At 42.1% G+C, this 21,050-nt stretch overlaps 1 protein-coding gene across 1 annotated transcript in view; it reads left to right on the forward strand.

The window, feature by feature from the left end:
• The window catches only part of DHRSX (dehydrogenase/reductase X-linked), a 170,050-nt gene that overhangs the window by 125,255 nt on the left and 23,745 nt on the right, over positions 1–21,050 (forward strand). Inside the window, exon 6 of the mRNA XM_069770499.1 lies at positions 14,556–14,763. Within this exon, the coding sequence (XP_069626600.1) occupies positions 14,556–14,763 (208 nt within the window). The remainder of the gene's footprint in view (positions 1–14,555; positions 14,764–21,050) is intronic.

Here is a 21,050-nt window from a genome sequence, read left to right on the forward strand (position 1 = left end):
CCCCCACTCAGGTGAATAATTAGTCGTCGCATAAATGGTGCTGCTAAAACCAGTGAGATCACTTGTGTGTCTGAGCGTGTGCCTACAGCGAGAGCGGGTGGTTTAGCGACCCTGGAAGACTGTTGCAGGGTACACAGGCATTGCCTGCACCATGGGGCCTCGGAGATGCCATGTGATTCAGAGCAGCGTTTAAGAGCTTTAATGGATGCGGTAAAGACACCTGTGGTAAGCACTGTGATATGATAGTGTTCCACGAATTGCCACAGTTTCCCAGTGATGCCATCCCTCATTTTTGCTGCTTGTGTGAATGGGAAGTCTTTCTAAAAATTTTATACTGGCTTCTTCCTTATTTTGAGTTGCACTAATTGGCCATAATTCATTTCACGACTTGGGTGTATGTTCCCGGATTGGCTGGTAGTCCTAACCTGGCAGGAAAGCAGAAAACAGTTTGGAATAATTTATTCACAGTGGAGAAAGGGGACCCTACTCTCTACTGGAAAAATTACCAGCAGCAGCAGACTGAATTGTTTACTGTGCTCTTGTCCCATTATTCCTAGATTTTGATTGGGCTAGTGTCCAAACTGGAGGTGAGTTATAGTGGTGGAGAAGGGATTCATCCATCAAACATGGCAGACAAGGGAACGCAGAAGACTGTCTTGACATAAAGGAGACAGTAAACAGCGGTTCAGTTCTCTGCTTTACCACAGATTTTTCTATGGGATCATTCTCCCACTCAGGAGTCTCTGGGTTGGCAGTCACAGGTCTGGCCATTGCTCCCCATGGCTTGTGCTTGCTGCTCAGAGACCTGCTCTGAAGGCAGACGTCATCCATATCACAGTGACCACAGGGCAGCAGCGTAACAAATAATTGTTGGAAGGTCTGTCCCATGAACAGTATTAAATGCAGCTTGTGTTACTGTCTTCCACATTTCCTCTTTGGTTTGTTTTCTGCCATCTTACCAATCTGATTTATCCCATGTTTCTCTTTTCAGCTCCTTTTTGGTGGAAGTGTTAATTTAATTTTTTCTTGATTTTCCTTGCATTTTACATTATTTTTCTTCCTTTGTTATCTCTCTCTTCATGCCTGCCTATTTGATTTCTGTGATCATAGTTTCATCTTCACCTGTGTCTTTTGAGCTTTTTTGTCTCCATTGCCTTTTCCCTCCCTATCTCATAATTTTTTCCTCTTTTTGGGGGGGGGGGGGGGGTGTCTTATTTTTTCCCACCAGTTCATTTCCTCCTCTCCATTTATCTTCCTCTTATCTTCTCCCCTAGCCCCAGTCCTATTTCTCGCCTACAAATGTCATTTCTCCACCTTCCTGCCCATCCTTTTCACACACACCAGTAAAAGAGACACAGCATGGGTACATCAAGGCAGGACAGAGCTTGTTCCAAACTGGCAGGGCATAGCTTGTTTCATGTGTGTTATTGAAAATGCAAACGCACAAGAGCAATGACTGTTCTCCCAGTTCTTTTGCTGAAGGATATATGAAGAACATCAAACACCTTTGTGGTCTTTTAGATCCAGACCATTTTCAACAGCAATCACATGAGTCGACAAGGGGATCCCTAAGGCAAATCATTCTCCTTCATCCCTACTTTGAATACGACTGTTTTCAAGGAGGTGAAAGTTTACCAGAAACGCTATCTATCTGCAAGCGTGATTTCAGCAATTGCATGCTGAGGGTAGTACACTGTGCACTGAAAAAAAATATGGTCATGAGAGAATATGGCTGTCTGGATTTAGCAAAAGTGTGAAGAATGTTGTGCCGTCCTCTTGGGTTGAGATAGGCTTGAGCAGTGCACTGGATTTTGTGGTGGTCTTACAAGGCTGGGATGGAGGGCACTCCTTCAACTCCTTACCTACTGAAGTAAGAAGGAATTTTAGGAAAATAAAGAAGAAAAGACCTTATTCCCTTTCCCAGGCTGTGGGTCACCTGAATATGCTCCCTTTCCCAGGGGTTAGCATCTTTGTGTGTTCTGTCTAGCTTTTTCTCCATGACTAACTATTCCTTTCATCATCCTCTCTTTTTGCATGCCAAATGGGCCCTGTAATGCTGTGAATCACAGATCTATGAACTCCCCAGCCACAGTAAGACAGCTCCTTTTCTGGTTCATGTCTCCTGTATGTTTGGAACAGTTAGTCACACTTTTTCTGCTCTCCTTCCTCTGCTCTCCAACTGTAGAAGGAGCTGATGGGTTTTGTAACTCTCCAAGCTGGTACAGTCCCCAGATAATTTCTGTATTTCTTTTCCCTGTAGCCCTAGTGCATGAATCATGTCAGAGACAATACAGATTGAATGAAAAGCATTGCAAAAATGCCAGCTGCCATATGTGCATCCTAGCTAGTGTAAAATAAGGTAAACAGCCCTGCCCAGGACCTGGGAGGATGCTGGGGAGACCAGGCAGCTCCAGTTAATCATCTCCTCTGTTAGGCAGTTCATAAGGGCTGTGACAGGAGGTGTCACGTACTGATGGGAAAATCTGTCTAGCAAAGCGTCTGGAGATCTCTTCTCATTGGATGGGTGGTGTCCTTCATCTTCACTTCTTGCGTGCGTGTGATGTTTGTTGGTAAATGAATTTGTATTAAGTTTGGGTAGAAAATTGAGGATTTTGTCCCATCAGCGTTGCTGAGATTTTGAAAATATTGACCATGAATAGCAATGAAAAGTTAAAATGTCATATTACTTTTGGAAAATATTTTTCAGACTAAACCCTTTGATTTCAGTGATTTCAGAATATTTTATTTCTAGTTTATTTGTAATTATCCTTACGAGTACATTGTCATTCGTATTTTGAAGTATAATGTTGATCAAACTGAAACTCCGAACTTTTAACTTCTAAGTCATCCAGTTGAAGTAAGGTATTTCCATCAGTTTCAGATTACTTTTTTTTTTAAGCTGGACATTTGTTTAGAACAGATTTCTTTCACTGAGAATGGTTTGATGAGTCAACATTTTTTTAAATGAAAACCTTTTTTTTTTTAAAAAAAAATCCTGGTTGGTTCCTGTAGTGCCTTTTCACAACTGATCTGTCATGTACAGTTTCTTAATTCTCTCTGACTGGAAGAACTTAGGGGATGTATAATATCTTCAATTCAAGCAAAACCAAACATGAAGCTGGTGTAGCATAATAGTAGCATAGTACTATTGTTTTATTTCCAAATTTTAAAATAATAAAGGAAAATCTGTAAAAGGAAATAGGAGTGATTTTATATGTTACACTTTCATTTGTTAATCCATTTTAGTCAGTACAGAAGTCTTTCACAGTTACATATAAAGAGCTGTGTCACTGGACTGTTGCTTAATAAAATGCTGTGAAAACTACAGAAATTGTAATCATAAAAGTCTCTTCTAGACCATAAGAGAGAGAAATCTTATTATAGATTTTATTTTATTCAGGAAATATATGGTTTTGTTTTGAGTTGTATTGTTTAAGCAGCTGCAGCACACTGCTGTATTCAGTTAAACATGTCCTTCCTGCAGCAGGTTACCAAGTTTTCCTGTCTGTAGTTAAATGATAAGTATTCAAATGCTTACTGCACATACATAAGGGTATTTGAGTCCTTCTTTGCAAAATGCTTTCTGTATAAATGCAAAAAGATTTGCTGCTTTGCAAAATGATCCCTTGCGTTTGCAGCAATTAGCATTAATTGCAAAAATTGACTTGCTGGCCTGGAAAATGAGTATACTCATGAAGGCACAGGTCTCAAATTCTATAAATTAATTAAAAAAAATAAATCTGCTATTATATCATCAGACCAATTAATCAGTCCAAAAAACAGAGGGTTAGTTCATATGCAGTGTTTTATCTATGTTGCAGGCCACAGGTGATCCCTATCCATTCCTGCAAACAATAGTGGAGAAGTATTTAAGTCAGGATGCCAACTTTGGAAAGTTTTAATTTTAGATTTATTGATGTATTTTCGTTCTGTCTAATCAAAATACTTTTAGGGTTCGTTGGTTTCTGAAGAACAATAGCACAGTGTAACAAAAAGGTAATGCCAGACTTTAATGTAACCAGAGAACTTAAATGCAGCTACTTTGTGTGTCGCAATGTTAAGTTCCTTCTTGTCTAAAAGGGATTAATGGTCTTTACAGAAGATTATTAATAATGGTTAATGATTTAATAGGACACAGTGTTTCTGAACGAGTTCAAAATTGCAACAGGTTGGGAGGTATGTGATCTATGGGTGTTACTGCTGCGCAGCCTCTCCCTGCACGGCGGGTTGGGTGGGAGAAGTCAACTCTCTGTGACACACGGGACGGTGGATCTCATAGACGCGCTGTTTTCCAAAACTGCAAGACGGTTCAATGGTAATTTGAAAGTTAATGTACTGCACTCGTGTGACAGAGAAGGCAAAAGGGACTTGCAGGAGAATGCAGAGTGGAGATAGCTTGTCACCCTGGAGAGGGGAAGGTTAGTTTAACTTCTCCCTGTGAGCAAAAAGACTCATTAAGGCTGAATGAACCTTAAAAGCTTTGGAGTTCAGGTCCTGGGTGATTATTCAAATGGTTTTAGCATTCCTCTTAATTGCTTTAACTACCACCATCCTCACAGTACTTTTTCAGTGGAGTTGTCCTTCGAGCTGCCTAGTGTAGCTGAGGAAAGCTGGTGTAGGTGCCTGTAAATCCCCTCAATAACGTGTTAAGAGAAACAGTCAAAATGATCAGCTCACCTTCCACAAATCCCCTCTGGGGTCAGCCCTGCCGTTGCTCCTGGTTCTTCACAACCATACATCCCTGATCTTGCCACGTGCATTAAGGATTACGAGGTGTAGTGGAGGGAGGCAAGGCAGATTTCTGCCTCTGCAATTACAAATGACAACTCTTAACCTTTTCTCTGCTCCCCATCCTAAACCTCTTCTTTCAGTGAAGGAGAACTTTGTCTGTTCAAAAGCAGACCAAACGTTTGAATACTTAAACCTGTGAAGAAAAATTGGTCTTTTGATAAAATCAAGTTCTCTATAAAAATGTCAGTTTTATGAAAAATATACTTTCTAAATAAAATGCATCACTGTAAAAGTAAAATATTTTAGCTCCCAGGAGTTCTAATACTTCCAGAATGTCTTATATAGCTGTAGCTTCGTTGTTCCATTTCTCCTGTTCTCGTTATGTGTCAGGTGCTGTGGTTGCCCTGCATTTCTTGTCACGGGGGGGGTGGAGAGTGGCTGTATACAGCACTGTCTCAGCCTCCCAAAAAGGACAGAGACCGAGGAGCACTGTGGCTCACAACAACTTTCTTAGAAGCTCAAGAGCTTTTAACAGGGATACTAGCTATGATATGGTACCGCAGAAATACCCAAATTAAAATACTCTGAGATTTGCATGAAATCTTTTGGTTCTCAGCTCGGGGGGGGGGGGGGGTGTTCAGTATCTGAATTGCCTCCAAAAATCAATCAGTCTGCCAAAGCAGCAGTATCTTTTAATTCGTTTTTCAGTGAGGGCTGGGGCAGGGCAGCTCTGTGACTGTGTGTTAGTTTTTCAGGGTTTGGACATGAAACTTCTCATCATTTCCTGGAAAGCCGAACTTGCCTGACTTCACTTGCTTATGGTGTGTTTGCAAGTGGAAGAGATCTCATGCGCTCTGGCCCCAGGCCATGCCGTGCCCCTTCTTAGGAAATGCTTGGTTTCCATTACAGATCTCTGTTTACAGTGTTCCAGGGTGACACAGTATTGGGAAATTTATAAAACAAAACCAAAATCCAACTCTAAGGCTAAATGGTAGAGAAAGTGATTGCTGTCACTGTCCCTTACTGCACTTTGAAATAACCACTTTGCGGTGCTGGCTATGGGACCACTTTGAGCCACTGTATGCTATCCGTTTCTTGCAGGTTTTTTTGTTTGCTGAAGTTGGCTTGTTCATGTTCCTTAAGTAAGACCCCCCCTTCTTCATAGGCCCCTTTCATATGCTTATTTAAATCCCACATCTTTTTTCACAGCAGCTGAGGGCCGCTCTCTGCCGTGGCTGGACTATGAGTCATTTCATGGGTGCAGAAAACTTCCTCATTTTAATCTCTCCTGTACCTGTTGGCATTTCGGCTGTATTTCTTCTCTAACCTAGAAAGGCCTTCCAACAGAGGGGAAGACTTCTTGTGGCTATTTTTAACAAATAGTTGTCTTCCTTTATGAGCTTGTTCCGTGTCTTAATTCATGTACAGGGAGTTAGTCACTTTTACCTCTCAGTTTGAAGCTGTGATATTCATATTCTCACTACGTAAGAAAACTTTGAAAAAGCAAAGTGGTTAGATTGTTTCAACAAACAAAACCTGATTTTCAAAATTATTTTGTTGTGCCAGACTTGATAATCTTGTGTTACTTCTGTGGACAGAGAATGATGGCATAGGATTTTCTGCACAGTATTTATAGACATCTTGGAGGAAGAAGGATTTTGCAGTCTGTGTGCACATTCAAGTCATGTTTCCCCTGGTAAGACAGACCAGTCCTTCAGTGTGGTGAACATTTGCACTTGCAGAACACATTCGGCGCCTCCTCAACTCCAAGGCAGTGCAGTGGGTTCAGCCCACCACATAATGAAACCTTGCATTATCTTCACATATACACCAACACATTTCACGTAGTCTACTGGAAATCTGCTAACCACAATTGGTGCACTGTGCTGAATTTGAAATGGCAACACTTTATTATGCATAACCAGGCCCTACAGTTCCCTTTCAGTCCCAGAATGAAAAGTCCAGAATCTGCAGCTGGTCTGTAAAAGTCTATACCAGTTTTAAGATGGTTTTATCAAAACAGAAGTAAGATTTGGGACTGTCCAAGTTATTACCGGGCCATTTTATGGCCCTATGGGCATTCTGGTGGAAGGGAAGAAACCATAAGAAGACCCATAGCTTCCTTCAGCTTAAAAGCTCTGTTGCAGGAGAGTTAGGAAGCTTTCCATAAGTGTGTGGAGTGTGTCTCAGAGCTCTTCTTGTTCTAATCCAAGAGATAATCTTAAAAGATGTGTGACAATCTTCAGTAACCTGAGATCCAGATTATCCAAGAGATAATATGAAAAGATATGTGGCCATGATGTTTCTCCATCACTCAAAAGGGTCACAAGGACACAGAATGTAGGTCTTGGAGCCTTGATCTGTTTCTTGGCTGCAGCAATGCAAACCCTTGCTTCCTTCTATTTATTACTCATTCATTTGTTTGATGGAGATTTTTAACTGAATGAAGGGATACCATTATGCTCAAATACTACTTCAAATATTAGCAAGTACTTAACAGTGCATCATATGAACAGACTGTAGAAAAATGATGCTTCAGAAGAAGCAATTTATATCATTTTTTATAAAGAGATATATTTCCTGAGAGAATGGAATTACAGTAATTACAGCTTGAACTTGCCATTGTCTTGGTTTTGGTTCGGTTAAACCACAACAGTCATCAATATTTAAAATCATCAAAAACATTTGAAATTAACACCAGCCATACACAAACAGAAAACCCAGACTTTTTTTTTAAGATACTGAGTCTGCTGAGACTTTGATAAGACCCATCTTTGAGTCCGTGTTTGGTACATTTGAGAACCGTGCTGAGCACACAGCAATGGAGCTACACACAGCAAGGCAATCGGTAGAGCATCTTGACATCTAACCTCTTGCCATTAGGAGGAGGGATCAGCCAAATGCAAAATGATGCATTGATTCCATCTGGATGACAGTAATGCCCAGGATGACAAGCCCCTGCTTACTTTGCCTTTCGTAGATACTTCTATAATAAAGACATTCCAGGTTCCTTCACTAAATGTAGTCCTCCAAAGACAGTAAGTTAATTTTTGTTCCCTCTGCATTTCCTACAGGCTATAACAAGGGGCTAGTCACTGAATGCTATGTATTTATACAGTGAAGTGCTGAAAGTCGGGAAGCATGGCTTTTAAAAAAACCCCCACAACCCAGCTTCCAGCTTGTGGCTCCTACTGAATTGTGGGTTAAGCACAAGGCAGGAGTCACTGACTTGCACACAAATCAGCTACTGAGACCATCACCAACGTTTTGCCTCTTAGAGAGCATCTCCCAGCTCTGAGCTTCTACCCTTACACCTATCCGCTAATTTTAAGATGAAAAATGCTATTTTACCACTGTCAAAAGATGTCAGAGAAAGCCCAGTTTTGGCCAGAGCTGTGTGTGAGCAGCACGTGGCACTGAGGGGCTCACTGCAGGGAGGGGGGAAAGCTCTGAGATGTGGTCAGTCTTTGTCCATGGGTCAGAATGAAAGGGCTGCTCTGAAAGTGCCACCTGCCTCTGGCTGCTTAAGTAACCCCCGTGCGACCAATTAGGACATGAAGGATTTGTTTTTCAGCTTGTGTAGAACCACTAATTTCATTGATCAGACTTGTAGCCTTCCTTTCCAACATGACCATCACAGGGTCATGAGAGTGCTCTAGGAGTCCCTGATGCTTGAGTCCTGATTCACTCAAATTGCAGCTGCCAGTGTATTCCAGTTCAAATACATGGGGGTATGCTAAGGCCACCTTCACTGTTATATGTATATAATTTTTTTTTTTTAAAAGGCCACATATCAAGTATATGAAAGAAATGTACACGAAGAAGTACAGTTGTTCAGTGAACACCCAAAATACCCAGGCATGTATATGAAATGGGTGACTATACAGTAGCCTATAGCAGTAGTTGGTAACAGGACAGCTACTGTACAAAACATAACTGTAACAACATCTGAATAAGTAGATACGTTGACACTTTAGATTTTAGTTGTGCATATGCTTGTTTCTTTCAATTAGCAAAATACTAGTTTTCAGCGGTAATACATATATTCTCATTTCTCCAATTCTGTCTTTTCTCTGTCTCTGTATTTCCTTTTTTCTTTGTACTGAGGGAAAATCACAATTGATGAGACTCAGCAAATGTGTTCACGGGATAAATATATGTAGCACTTTTAGGGAGTATGCTTAAATCTAATAAGCAATATTTAGGACTCAGGCTTTGGTTTATAATAGGAAAAGAGAACGAAACTGCTTATGATAACCAGAAAAGACATACCTGTATTCTGCAATATATTTCTGTAGCTGCTTCAAAATAAACTGCAAATTACCGAAAATCTTGTGCTACCTTCCCTGGAGAGAAAGAATTTAAGACTGTGAAAGCTTCATGAGTGTTTAATAATAGTCTTTTATATTCTTGACTAAGCAATGGTGATGATGTATTGCAAGATTAATACATAAATCATTAGGAAACTTTAGTCATTTTAATACAGCAAGTCTGTGTTTTGCTTAATTCACTGATTCATCCTAAGGCATATATTGAAATTTTGTGTGGCCTTTCATTAAAAACCCCAGCATGTCACCCACGTTTTGCATCACTCGTCTTTTAATGGAGCACACAGCAATCGGGTTGTTCTGCAGTTTGATCTCGGAGCACTCTGCCCTCCAGGCAAATTAACACTCTGGAAATTGGGGAGCGTGGTGATGGGTGAGGGGAGGATAACATGCACAAGACAAGTGCGGTGTGAAGGAGGTCCACACCAGGAAAACCACTGCTAGCAGCGGCCAGGTTAATTGAGCCGTGCGTCGGTCAGTACGGTCACAGGTCCTCGGAGCCTTTTGTTGAAGCAAGATGCGGCGGGGAAGGGAACGGGTGCTGTCACTGCACCCTGCTTCCAGTCGGTCTGTATCCGCTCCCTCCGCATGTGCGCATAATGCAAAAGCAACCGTTAATGAAAGAGAAAAAGCCGAGAGCAGCGCGAGCGCCTGTGCACAGGAGGTGTGGAGGAAGTGGTCTGTGCAGAGCAGCAATTTTGTTTTCCCTGTTACTCAGTGGGTACCCTGAGCTGACTTAATGCTCTTCACTAAACGTGGTATCACTGGACGTAAACGGGAGACCTCTACAGAACACAGACCAGCTAAAGCCAGCCAGAAAAGAAACCAGAGTAAGACTGACTGCCAAGGGAAGTGCTAAACATGTATCCAGTTTTCAAACTTGGATAGAAGCTGAGTCCATATTTAAACACCTCATTAGCCACTGCAGGCTCCAGTTTGAAATTTGGCGTCTCATTACTTTTTACAAATACATTGCCCCAGCATGCTAGGGAGACTGCTGCCAGAGACAGCACTATGGAGACGAGTGGTAAAATCAGCTTCTGGTGGAAAAGAAGAAAAAAAAAAAATTAGAAAAAAAATCAGCAAACCACAAAGCACTCACTCACTTACTCACTCCAAAATTGAATACTTACTTATTTTGGTTTGGAAAAAATACGAAACAATCCCTTTCTCTTCTCCTCCCTAATTTTTGTAATGACAATTCAAACTTGTCTGTCTATGTTGCACAATATCTTAAGCCAAAAATAGGAATTTCTGCTAAAAATTAATTGAACAGAAAATTCATAGCCTGCCTTATCCTGGTCCTTTATTCATCACTTATACAATCAATAAAACATTATTTTAAAAGGAAGGAGAAGGTCTTGTATATTGCTCCTCTCTTGGCCGGATTTCAAAGCAGCTAATTAAATTCTGTCTGCCTTAACTCTTCCTGTAGTTTCCATTTAGTGAGTTGTGCATTGCCCTATTTTATCAGCACCGACTCGGCAAAATGCTATGGAGGGGCATCCCCCAGGGGAGACTGTTTTCCATGGTAGGAAGAATGGTCCACAGAGAGCCCCACTCAAATGAGTGGCTGAGAATGAACTTCTCGATGCTACCGACGCCAGGCATGCCACTCCTTCCCACCGAACTTCTTCCCACCAAGTCCTTGCTCCGCTTTTCCTCCCTGCTGACCGTGCACAGGCTTGCCAAACCACAGCACATGCTGTCTGGCGTAGCTTGAGCCAGGTGGGCAGTATTTATTAGGACAGGTCTGTGGGCAGCTGAACACCACTACCTCCTAGCTCTCTAGCTGACTGGCCAGCCTGTGTATATACCTGGGAGCTGGGAACTACCACCAGTCTTTTGCCCGGCTGGCCACCTAGTTAGGAGGCAGAGTTCCTCTGCTTGAGAATCTGCCTGCCTTGCTGTGAAGCATCGATACCCTGTGTCCTCAAGGGTCCACGCGTCGCAGGCACCTCGTGTGCACTGGTGTGCCAGCACAGTTTGCTGGTAAGCTGTGCTCTGCTTTAGGCTGGTTGGCCTCTTGTATGCGCTTTTATTTCAGAAAGCTTTTAGAGCCTTCAGAAAAAGAAAGCAATGTAGAAATGCGTAATGTCAATATTATTTTATTTAGTATACAATTATACTTTCATTCAGTGTAGAAAACGTATGTACAGAGCATAGAGCACCAAGACAGGCTAGATTTAGATGCATAGGTTTTAAATTTAATTCCATGTGTAAGAGGAATATATTTTATGGTTTTAAACTGAAAGAGGGTAGACTTAGATTAGATATTATGAAGAAGTTCTTCACTGTGAGGGTGGTGAGGCACTGGCACAGGTTGCCCAGAGAGGCTGTGGCTGCCCCATCCCTGGCAGTGTTCAAGGCCAGGTTGGATGGGGCTTTGAGCAACCTGGTCTAGTGGAAGGTGTCCCTGCCCATGGCAGGGGCGTTGGAACTAGGTTATCTTTAAGGTCCCTTCCAACCGAGACCATTCTGTGATTCTACCTGTATGTGCCTGGGAGATGCCATCATGGTACAGGTACAGGAGCCTACGTGCTCCTATTTTTCTGATGCATAAAGTCAAGACTGGATGTAATGAAATCAAGTAGCAGTGTTGATCTTTTTTCCAACGTGGCATTTAAACAACACGATTCTAGTAAGATGGGGTCTCACAGAGAAAACAGTTGTTCAACAAAAATCCTTGTCAGTTCTGTGTCACAGGTTATTCCTCTGTCTTATGTAGTCCATTGATGTCAGATTCCTGGAAAGCAAAAAGCACACACAGAGAAAATGGGAAGAGAGCAGGTAATCATTGCAGGGGTTCTGCCAAAAGTGTCTGCTCTGTGTATCCAATTTTATATCCTTCATATCTATAGTATGTTATTGAAGTCTGATTCCCCGCTGCCTTGCAAATCATTTGCATCTCTGCACTGTGATATAAAAGGCTTCCTCGCTGATTGGATAGCTTTTTATATCTTCTCAGCACTCGTGTTTCTCTGACATAGATATCTATGCAAAGTACAAGGCTTTTGAGGATCCGGCCCTTGTAGTTCATGCTTCGTTGCCACAAGGTAAGTCAAAACAGCACTCGCACAAAATGTGGGAATGAGAAGTCATGGGGAGCGTTCGCCGTCCTCCTGCCTGGCATCTGAAGGTTATTGAAGGCCAGACTAGACCCAGGCAGAACAAGTCAGGGTAGTCCCGAGCCCTGCTTCCCTGCGAGCCACTTGCCAGATGGGATCACTCTTAATTCATCTCGGGAAGCTTGTCCCGTGCCTCAGCTTGCGTTCTCCACCAGTGGGGGAACGGTGGCACCGATGGAGAAGCGCCAGGGTTGGCTGCCAGCTGGCTGCCGGAGGCAGCTTCGGATGAGTGCTTCTTCCCATGGGTGGCGTGAGCTCTGCCCCGCACGGCTGCGCAGGGGAGGCTCGTAGTGGCTGAGGATCTGGTCCTTCAAGTTAAAAGGGTTGAAATATGCATGAAGCATAGGGTGACATTTTGAGTGTCTCAGATCAGAGCACGGACGTTACTGAATTTAAAATGTAACTGCAATTTCCTGACTAATGCCGAGTCACTTTTATATTCATGCAGTGATTGTTCTTTATTCTTAAAATAGCCCATTTTACCCTGAGGCGCAGGTGATATCTTTATGATGATGGAGCTACGTTATCCAGCACATTACAGTTCGGGCCGTTGGTTTGTACAAGGGCTGTTTATGATCAGCTGTCCTTTTTTATTCTCTCTCAATTTATACAATGCTTTTGTAGCCTGTTTGTGATTTGCTTGAACAAGAATCCAGCAGAGGAAAAAAAAAAAAAAGAAGAAGAAAAAAAAAGAGATGCACTGGAGATGCAGTATTATTGTCTTTTACTTCCTGTAGCTGAGCTGTACGATTTACCATTGTGTCTCCAGGTTTCTGAGTCCATTCAGATAACATGACCAGTTAAATTGCTTCAGTAGCCTTACACCTCTGCAGAGAGCCAGCCTGTTTGCTAGCATCCGGGGCTTTCTGTGGTGAAGCGTACAGGATATTATAAGTAAGGTATTCAATGAGAATGAGATAACAAAAAGAACTCTGAGACATATTTGCTATTCATTCAAAATAAAAACCTTGCATGTAGTAGCAACCACAGAAAACCAAAGGCAGGCTTTTCAGCAGAGCAGGAGCATCAGCAGCCCAGACATTTGCTGCACTAAGGGTGAAGGTGTAGAGGCTGGAGCTGGAGCTGCAGCTGTGACAGAGGCAGGACAACAACTAGGGGGAAGGAGAGAGCTGGGAAAGTGAGATCTGCTCCTGGATGGGTTCCCTTCTCTCTCCCTCCACCAGCAGTAGCTGCTGCCCCACCGACCCGCACCCCTGGCTCCGCATCAGCACCAGCAGCGAGCTTTGCTGCTTCCCCAGGCTCTGGCAGAGGGAGAGGGGATCGGGACCAGAGCTGTTCTGCTACCCCCAGGAGCCCGTTGCTTTAGGCTGCCGCCTGCTTTGCCTATGAGCTGTCTGTAATGCCTGGAATTACCTTTGGTTCTGCTAAGCACAAAAAAGTTTAGATGAGAGGCTGTAGTAATTACAAGAGTGAATTGTCATGGCATAGGAATTTGTGGAAGTGGTGCTGAGGCCCCAGTCAGGAGGAGCATTTTAAGCGACATACCTGCTGATTTGCATGGAACTAGCTTGCTTATTTAAAAAAAAAATACTGCTGCCTGCATGCAGTGAAACCCAACTAATCAGCAACTCCTAGAAAGTTTGACTTGAAAGAAAGGCAGATTCAGCGCCCAGATGAGAGAGGTGCACAGGAGCCTCAACAGGTAATGTTTTGCCGTAACTCCCGGTATTTGTGTGCCTTCGTCGCACCTCCTGTTTGGCACAGACCCAGCCAGCCGCCTTTGCTCTGCAGGCTGTATATGGCATAACTGTGGTTACACTTGCAGCTGCTCTCCTTGCCCCATCTTTTTATCCATCTCTTTAGCTGTGCGTAATCTGGTGTGTCACTGGGGCAGGTGCAATGATTGCCTTACTCATCTGTACTGTGCCCAACACAAGAGCCTTCATCAGAAACTAGTAGGTCCTGCTGCAATACAAATAATAATAACCAGGAGCAGTATAATCAGGCATGGATTTACTGGGTGGGAATAGGGTATGTATGTGTGGGAAGAGGGCAATGAGGAAGGGGAGACTAGTTTGAGGGCCTCTAGGTGATGATATCCTGGAGATTGGTGCCTCAGCATTTCTGGTTTAAATGGTTGGATGTAGAGATTCTGGCAGGTGCCGTGTAATTTTATTTTAATTTTTTTCCCCACCATAAATCAGACTTGGTTTCTGACGGAATAATCACCAGAACTCCAGCAAACAACACGCCTGCCAATGATAAGCTGTTTCTTCTGGCGACTCAATGTATAGCTGTTTGTTTGCTGGATATTGCAAAAGGCAGTACATTTGATGTTTGTGCAATTCTGTTTTCCTTCTGATTATTTTTACGTGCCTCTCCCTCTCTCTTTCTGTCCTGTATACAGATGTTCGTATTCACCCCATGGAGCCTATGCCCAAAGCAAACTTGCCCTTGTGTTATTTACCTATCGACTACAGCATCTTCTGACTGCAAATGGAAGCCATGTGACTGCTAATGTAGTAGACCCTGGAGTAGTGAATACTGAGCTCTACAAGCATGTCTTTTGGGTTGTAAAAGTGGCCAAATGGATGACAGCCTGGCTATTTTTCAAGGTATGCAGTTTTTAAAATGATTTTGTTGCCTTGCCCCTGCATCGTAAGAGCGATAGTCAGCACGGAGCTGAAGGTGTTTCTGAGTTTATCATAATGTATGGTATTTATTGCATTTCTCTGTGCTGATGAGATGTACAAAGTTGATAAAGACAGACGTTCCCCAGAACAAACACTTACTTTAAAGGAAGAGAGCGAGCTCTCCCAGTGAGGGAAGGGAATGCTTCTCACTGTCTGTGCCCATGCACTGATTATCTCTGCCCTGATCTATCCGTGTGCCTTTGTGCATGCATGGGGGCAGAACATCATCCTAACACAGAGCCAGAATATGCAAAGTGTTCCTCGGAAATGTCTTGTACGTCCTCGTAATGAGAAGCAGGCATGATCTGGCACGGTCTACATGTATGCAACATGTTCTAGAGAAAAGGGCAAAAGGAAGGAGGAAGCTGTACAAAACTGGTGGGAAGTGGCCATACTCCGGGTGGTGCGGGTCCAGACGCTCGTGTTCTGGGAGGTGGGACAATTTTCATTTAGATTTTTCATCCTAACACGTACTTGTAATGGTACCTGATTTTTTATTATCTATTCCTGGTCTGCATTAGGAAACTTAAAGCTGTTTGATAAAACCAATCCAGAAGTGGGGCAGACCCAGCTATGCTTAACTTCAGTAGCATTTTGTAGTGGTGTAAGTAGATCAATCTGAAATCAGTTTAGCTGCGTAGGTGCAATCTCCTCACGCGGACAAGCCTTAGGAGGACTTGTGCTGAGAAAATGTACTGCTTATAACTCTTTCAGAAAGTAGTTTTGGATTAAGTGAATGGAACCTGATTCCATTAGAGAAAATTAAATGTCCTAATTAAAATGAAGTATTTTAGATCAAGGGGCATGTCCCACAAAGCAAATTAATTTTAAACTTTGATATGGAAATATCACTAGCTTTAATTTTAGAAATGAAACTGGAGGCTGGAAGAGTGGCTGTAAAATAAGATGCAAACAAATAAACCCATATTTAAAAAAATTAATAGTATCTTCTGAGTACACCTTGAATATTGCAATAAAATTGTAATAGGAATGCTCATAATATGTAATGCATTCTTAAAGAAGCAGAATGCATCTTTGCCAGACTGTATATATTAAACTTGTTTTGCCTCTTGTGATTGCCATTTTAAATATCAGTCTCAGCTGGTGGTGTTTTTTCATTGGACTTACTTCACCTTGCTAACATAACAGTTTCATGTAGATGTTTAGGTTGTGCTCAGCATTTCCTCTAGAGCCACAAAATTCTGACAAAATTTCTGTGTCTGAGAGTGAGAACTGAGTCTCTTGTTTACAGCACTCAATCCCATACGGTTTTATTGGTGTGCCCAGGGAGACATTTTTGTATTATACTGACCATGTTTAGACACTGAATGGGATGTCACTGAACACACATAAAATTAGTTTGGATTTATCCAAAGAGGGAGTCTCCTACTTACAGCTCTAATAGTAATGCCGCTAATAGTTCCTGATCACTTCCTATTCTTTGGATGAGGTACTGTTCTAAAGGAATTCTGCCTTGCAACAGGTGACGGACAGACATACTGACTTGCATGGAAGTGTGATGTGTGTACTGCCTGCAAAGCAAATATATCAATTGCTTTTTGAGTCAGAATGACTTCAGGTTTGGATAACTGAATGCTTCAGTTATTGAGGTTGAGTTTTTCACATTTTTATATAACACTCATTGTGGTTTTCCTATAAGCCAAAGGAGAGGAAAACTCTTACTATCACTCTTCCCATCCTGCCTTAGACTTCTGAGTTACAGCTCCGACTTCTCTTTCCTTATTGCTTAAGATACGTTTATGTATTCGGGATTGACTTTGCCTTCCTTTCTCACATTCAGGAGCACTTCATCACATAGGTATGCCGTGTTCAGCTCTGGCAGAACAGAACTACATCGCAAGGCAATGTTTAGCTCCATGGCAAGCTCACGTTAAAAGCCTGCCTGGTGATTTCACTATCACTGTATTGAGTGCTGTAGTATCCAGCATTCAAGCCTGGGTGGGTCTTGTGGGTCTTGTGTTGGTCTTGTGCACTAGGGTAAATTTCCCCTGAGAAAAGTAAGAAAGCAAGTACAAGAAAATTCAGTTGTCTGATAATATTAACTGATAGTTGGTGTCATGGTTTTCCTCTCCCTGGGAATTTCAGTCCAGAGTGCACATATATGAATCTTCCTTCTAGGATTATGGCAGTAATGCAGTGGAAATAAGGTGATAGCTCTCTAATCATATTGGCTCAACTAACTTTTATCAATCACTCTGAAGTATTCTGGAGCATTTTCTAAACGCATGCAGGAAATTGCTTCACCCACTGCAACCTGGCGCTCGTGACAGCCAGCACAGCCCAGATAGCTCTGGTGAGGAAATGCATCACGGATTTATCACATCACATTCCCTCAGGAGCGAGTCAACATGTTGTTTGATTTAATTCCAAAATATTGTGGCAGAGCCTCCACTACCTTTAAATGCATTTCTGCCAGCACTGGTCCCAGTTGCATTCAAGTCAAATACCTCCTAGGGATTGCAGCCTGGCCCCCACTCTCGCTGGGCTGCTCGCATTTGAAACGGCTTAGCGTGGCAGACAAGACTGTCGGCTCAACATCCGCCTCAGAGCTGCCTCAAGATATTTAGGTACTTAAACAAATAAACCTACAGTCTTGTAAATAGAGCATGATACGTACACATAATTTAGCAAAGTATTAACAGCCTGAGTTTCTCTGAACTGTGAAACATTGTCTTCTGGTCTGCGTAGGTAGCTCAGAAAAATCACTGCCGAATCAGTTTGGGTTTTTTTTCCCCAATTAGCTGCCTTGGGAGGCACCCCTGTAGAAGTAAGATAGGCCAAGCTAAAGGATCCAGTGACAGTCAGAAAATTTGTGAAACGAATGCTTGCCCTTCAGAAGTGATGTTTTCATTCGTTCTCAGCTTGATTCTTTCCCAGGAAAGTTATTGTCTGCTGTGGTACTTGTTCTTTAAATTTCCATTTTTCAAATGTTTTATCTACATTATTAATAAACAGGGATTGCACCTGTCACACACAAGAGAGAAATTGTATTTATTCCTAAAAAAAAATAAAAAATTGATTTCTACCCCTATGACTTCTCAGTAAATAAAAGCTGATGAGCTGTCACAGTCCTCTGCAAAGTGCAGTGAAGTATGGTGTCCCTTAGGAATTTTTAACATAAAGTGATCTTCTTTTTGAAGAAGTCCAAACTCGTAAGCAAAAACTAATTAATAAGATCATAATAGCCTAAAAAGACATTTGTCAGGCATCAAATTGCAACTTAGCCAACTGTACAACACACCAGTTTTAGTGACAGGTACTGTCCAAGCTGGAAGCCAGGAAGGTACCATTTCCCTCTCAAGTATTTCTGCTTCTGCTACGTATACTGAATATTCATTCTTAAGCCAGATGGCCTCTGCCTGTGGTACAATTAAAATGCCTTAGAGCAGAAAAAAAATGTTGATTCTCATTAATGTGCAATGGTAGGGACTGTTCTGCTCCATACGACTTCGTTATGTCATTGAAGTAGAGACATTTCCCACATAGCAGTGTTGTAAACTTCCCCAAACCTTTATGACAAGCTTGGTGAACGTGTCATTATCAGATATAGAGTATTCGGTCCTTTCAGCTGCCTCAGACTGGTATTTAGGAAGGCATTGTGGAAGGAAGACTGCGCATCAGATCTTGTCTCAGCTGTCATTTCCAAAGACATAGTGCCATGTAAGTGATTATTGACTGACAAACTGAAAATGAGTCGGACTAGTGACCCCGCCGGCCTGTAAAAGTGAAGGGAGAGGCTTCAGCAACACAGGCTAGAAATCAGCCAATATAAACTAGTTCATTTCTTTCCTCTGTCAAAATAGGCTTAACTTTAGTGTAATTTTCCTGTAACATTTTTAAAGAAATGCTTCCAGTCCGTAAATGCTGCTAGAAAACAAGATCTAGAGAACGTGGATTCATCATTCATGCCAGAGGACACAGTCATGCAGGTCTTATTGCAGCATTTCTTATTCTAACTGTCCCTTTGGCACTGTGAATGTAGAAAATTCATTTCATCCTCCCCCCCCGAGGTGTCAGAAGACAAACACATCACAACACAATAACGCCAGCTGTAGAGAACAAGAATAATTAAATTCTACAGCTGAAAGCAGCAATTCATCAGCATCAACATCTTCCGTCCGTGTGGTGTGTGGTCCTCACGTAAAGCTAGTCTGGAATTTTCTCACAAAACGAAAACTCCTTGCAGAAATATGTCATTTGCAGTTAATTTTTGCAAAAGACTTTTCAGATCAAAAGTAGGATTCTGGTCAAAATCAGAGAGAAGGAAACAGTGTATTTTATTCCAGTAATTCTGCTCTTTAAACAAATCCCATTTTTGTACACATTGGTACAGGGGTTTAAGCTTCAGAGCCATAGGGCTTCTTTTTTTCCATGTAATAAATATTTGATTATTTCTACAGCCATAGAACAATTCTAGAGGGAAAGATGGAAGGACTCACCTGAGAAGGCTAATGAGCAATCCACCTTTGAGCTCCCAAATCCTGGTGATCTGGGTATTTTTGCAGTGAATCCCTGGACTTGGGTAGGCACCCAGGTCCTGCCTGTTACGGGGTCTGTGAATCTAGCTTGACTGCTTTATTTATTCTAACCACTGAATAAGAAAGCTTCAGAGCACGGTGTCTCTTGTGTCTGTCCCAATTAGGATCAGACCCCTCTAAAGTAGGCTGACTCTCGGTGCACACCTAAATAGCATTGGACCCTATTCTCCACTGAATCTGTTGTTCCCCTGTGTCCCAAGATATTGGGGTTTTTGTGCATGTTTTCTCAGGTCTAAGTAGTCAAAATGTTTATTTTAAGAGACATGTTGAGAGTTGCTGGAGAGTGTTGTGATGGCAGAAAAGTGAAGGATTTTGTTGCATGCCTTGTTGTATGGCATGCAAAGGGGTAAGGATGCTGTACGGGACAGCACAAAACTGGTGGGATTGTGTTGGAGAGGATCAGATGGAGTCAAGGCTATTGAAGTTCTTGTTTATAACTCTTATTTGGAGCAGCTGCTGGCATGATCTATCCCCAAACCACACCCAGGCTTCCTCTTGGATGGTGCTAGTTGGAACAGGCCGAAACACAGCCATGGAGCAAGCGAAAAATGAAGCAGCGTGCACAGTCAGAGATCCATCTCATGCCCTGTCGCACAGTTTTAGTTGTTTGGTTAAAAAGAGAAAAGCATTCCTTTTTTTTCCTGACAATGTGAAATGGGAAGACTATCTTCCATCTTTCAGAAGTGTTCACAGGACAGGAAAACTGTCTTCATGTCTAATGCTGCCTGCAGGATTGACCTTTTTTAGCCTGGAAAATGGTCTAAAAAAGCCACAGGTTAAACCTACACTATGCACTATGTAAAAACCTATGCTTGCCCTATGTGAAACAGTTTTGGAGCGAAACTTTTGGACTGGTAAGCAACTGAAATGTTGTGATATCATTTTGCTGGCAGGTCAGAAGCACTGAAAACAGGTATTTGTACTGTGTAAGAAAGGGTTTAGCCTTAGCTCCTGTGTGGTAGAAGATTGTTGATTTAACTTGACAGCTCAGGCAGATTCTTTCATTCTATCTGAAAGGAATCCAATTTGTATCCAGAAGAGTGAAAAAAATAGTCTCTGTATTGCTGTAATGGGAGAGAGTAAGTAAACAGTTAAGAAATTGTGAAAATATATGAGCCTAACCAGTGCTAGCACATCAGCACCTATCGTCTTGTAATCTGTAACTATTTTCATATTCAGAACCCACAGAGTTAGTTAGGAAAGACATTTTCCATCAATGAATTTATTCCTTGCTAACATTTCTTGGCAGTACTTTCTGATGTATTTGGTTAATACCTTTGTATGGTATTCTATTCCCAGTCAGACTTGTTGAAAGTGGAGGAAACACAAAAGAGGAAGATAATTTGCTGTGGACCAAACACGTGCCAGGGACTCAGTACTGATTCCTGTCAGCTTAGAAGAAGATAACCCCAATGCCTCTAATGTAAAGGTCTCAAAAAAGAGGTTGGAAGGTTGGGGAATTAGAGAAAATCTTGAAATTCCAACTAGACCATTAGCCTTTCACCTTCAATCTGTAATCTTTTTAGTTAAGGGTTATAGCAGCACACTGCTGTAATTCTCCCTCATGCGCCTGGGCAGTTCTACCTCCATCACCACGTAGTTAAAATTCCATTTTCGGTCAGGTAATACAACGCTGTTGGAAACTTGAAC

Source organism: Haliaeetus albicilla, chromosome 25, assembly GCF_947461875.1.
Source record: "Haliaeetus albicilla chromosome 25, bHalAlb1.1, whole genome shotgun sequence".
Lineage (NCBI taxonomy): Eukaryota > Metazoa > Chordata > Aves > Accipitriformes > Accipitridae > Haliaeetus > Haliaeetus albicilla.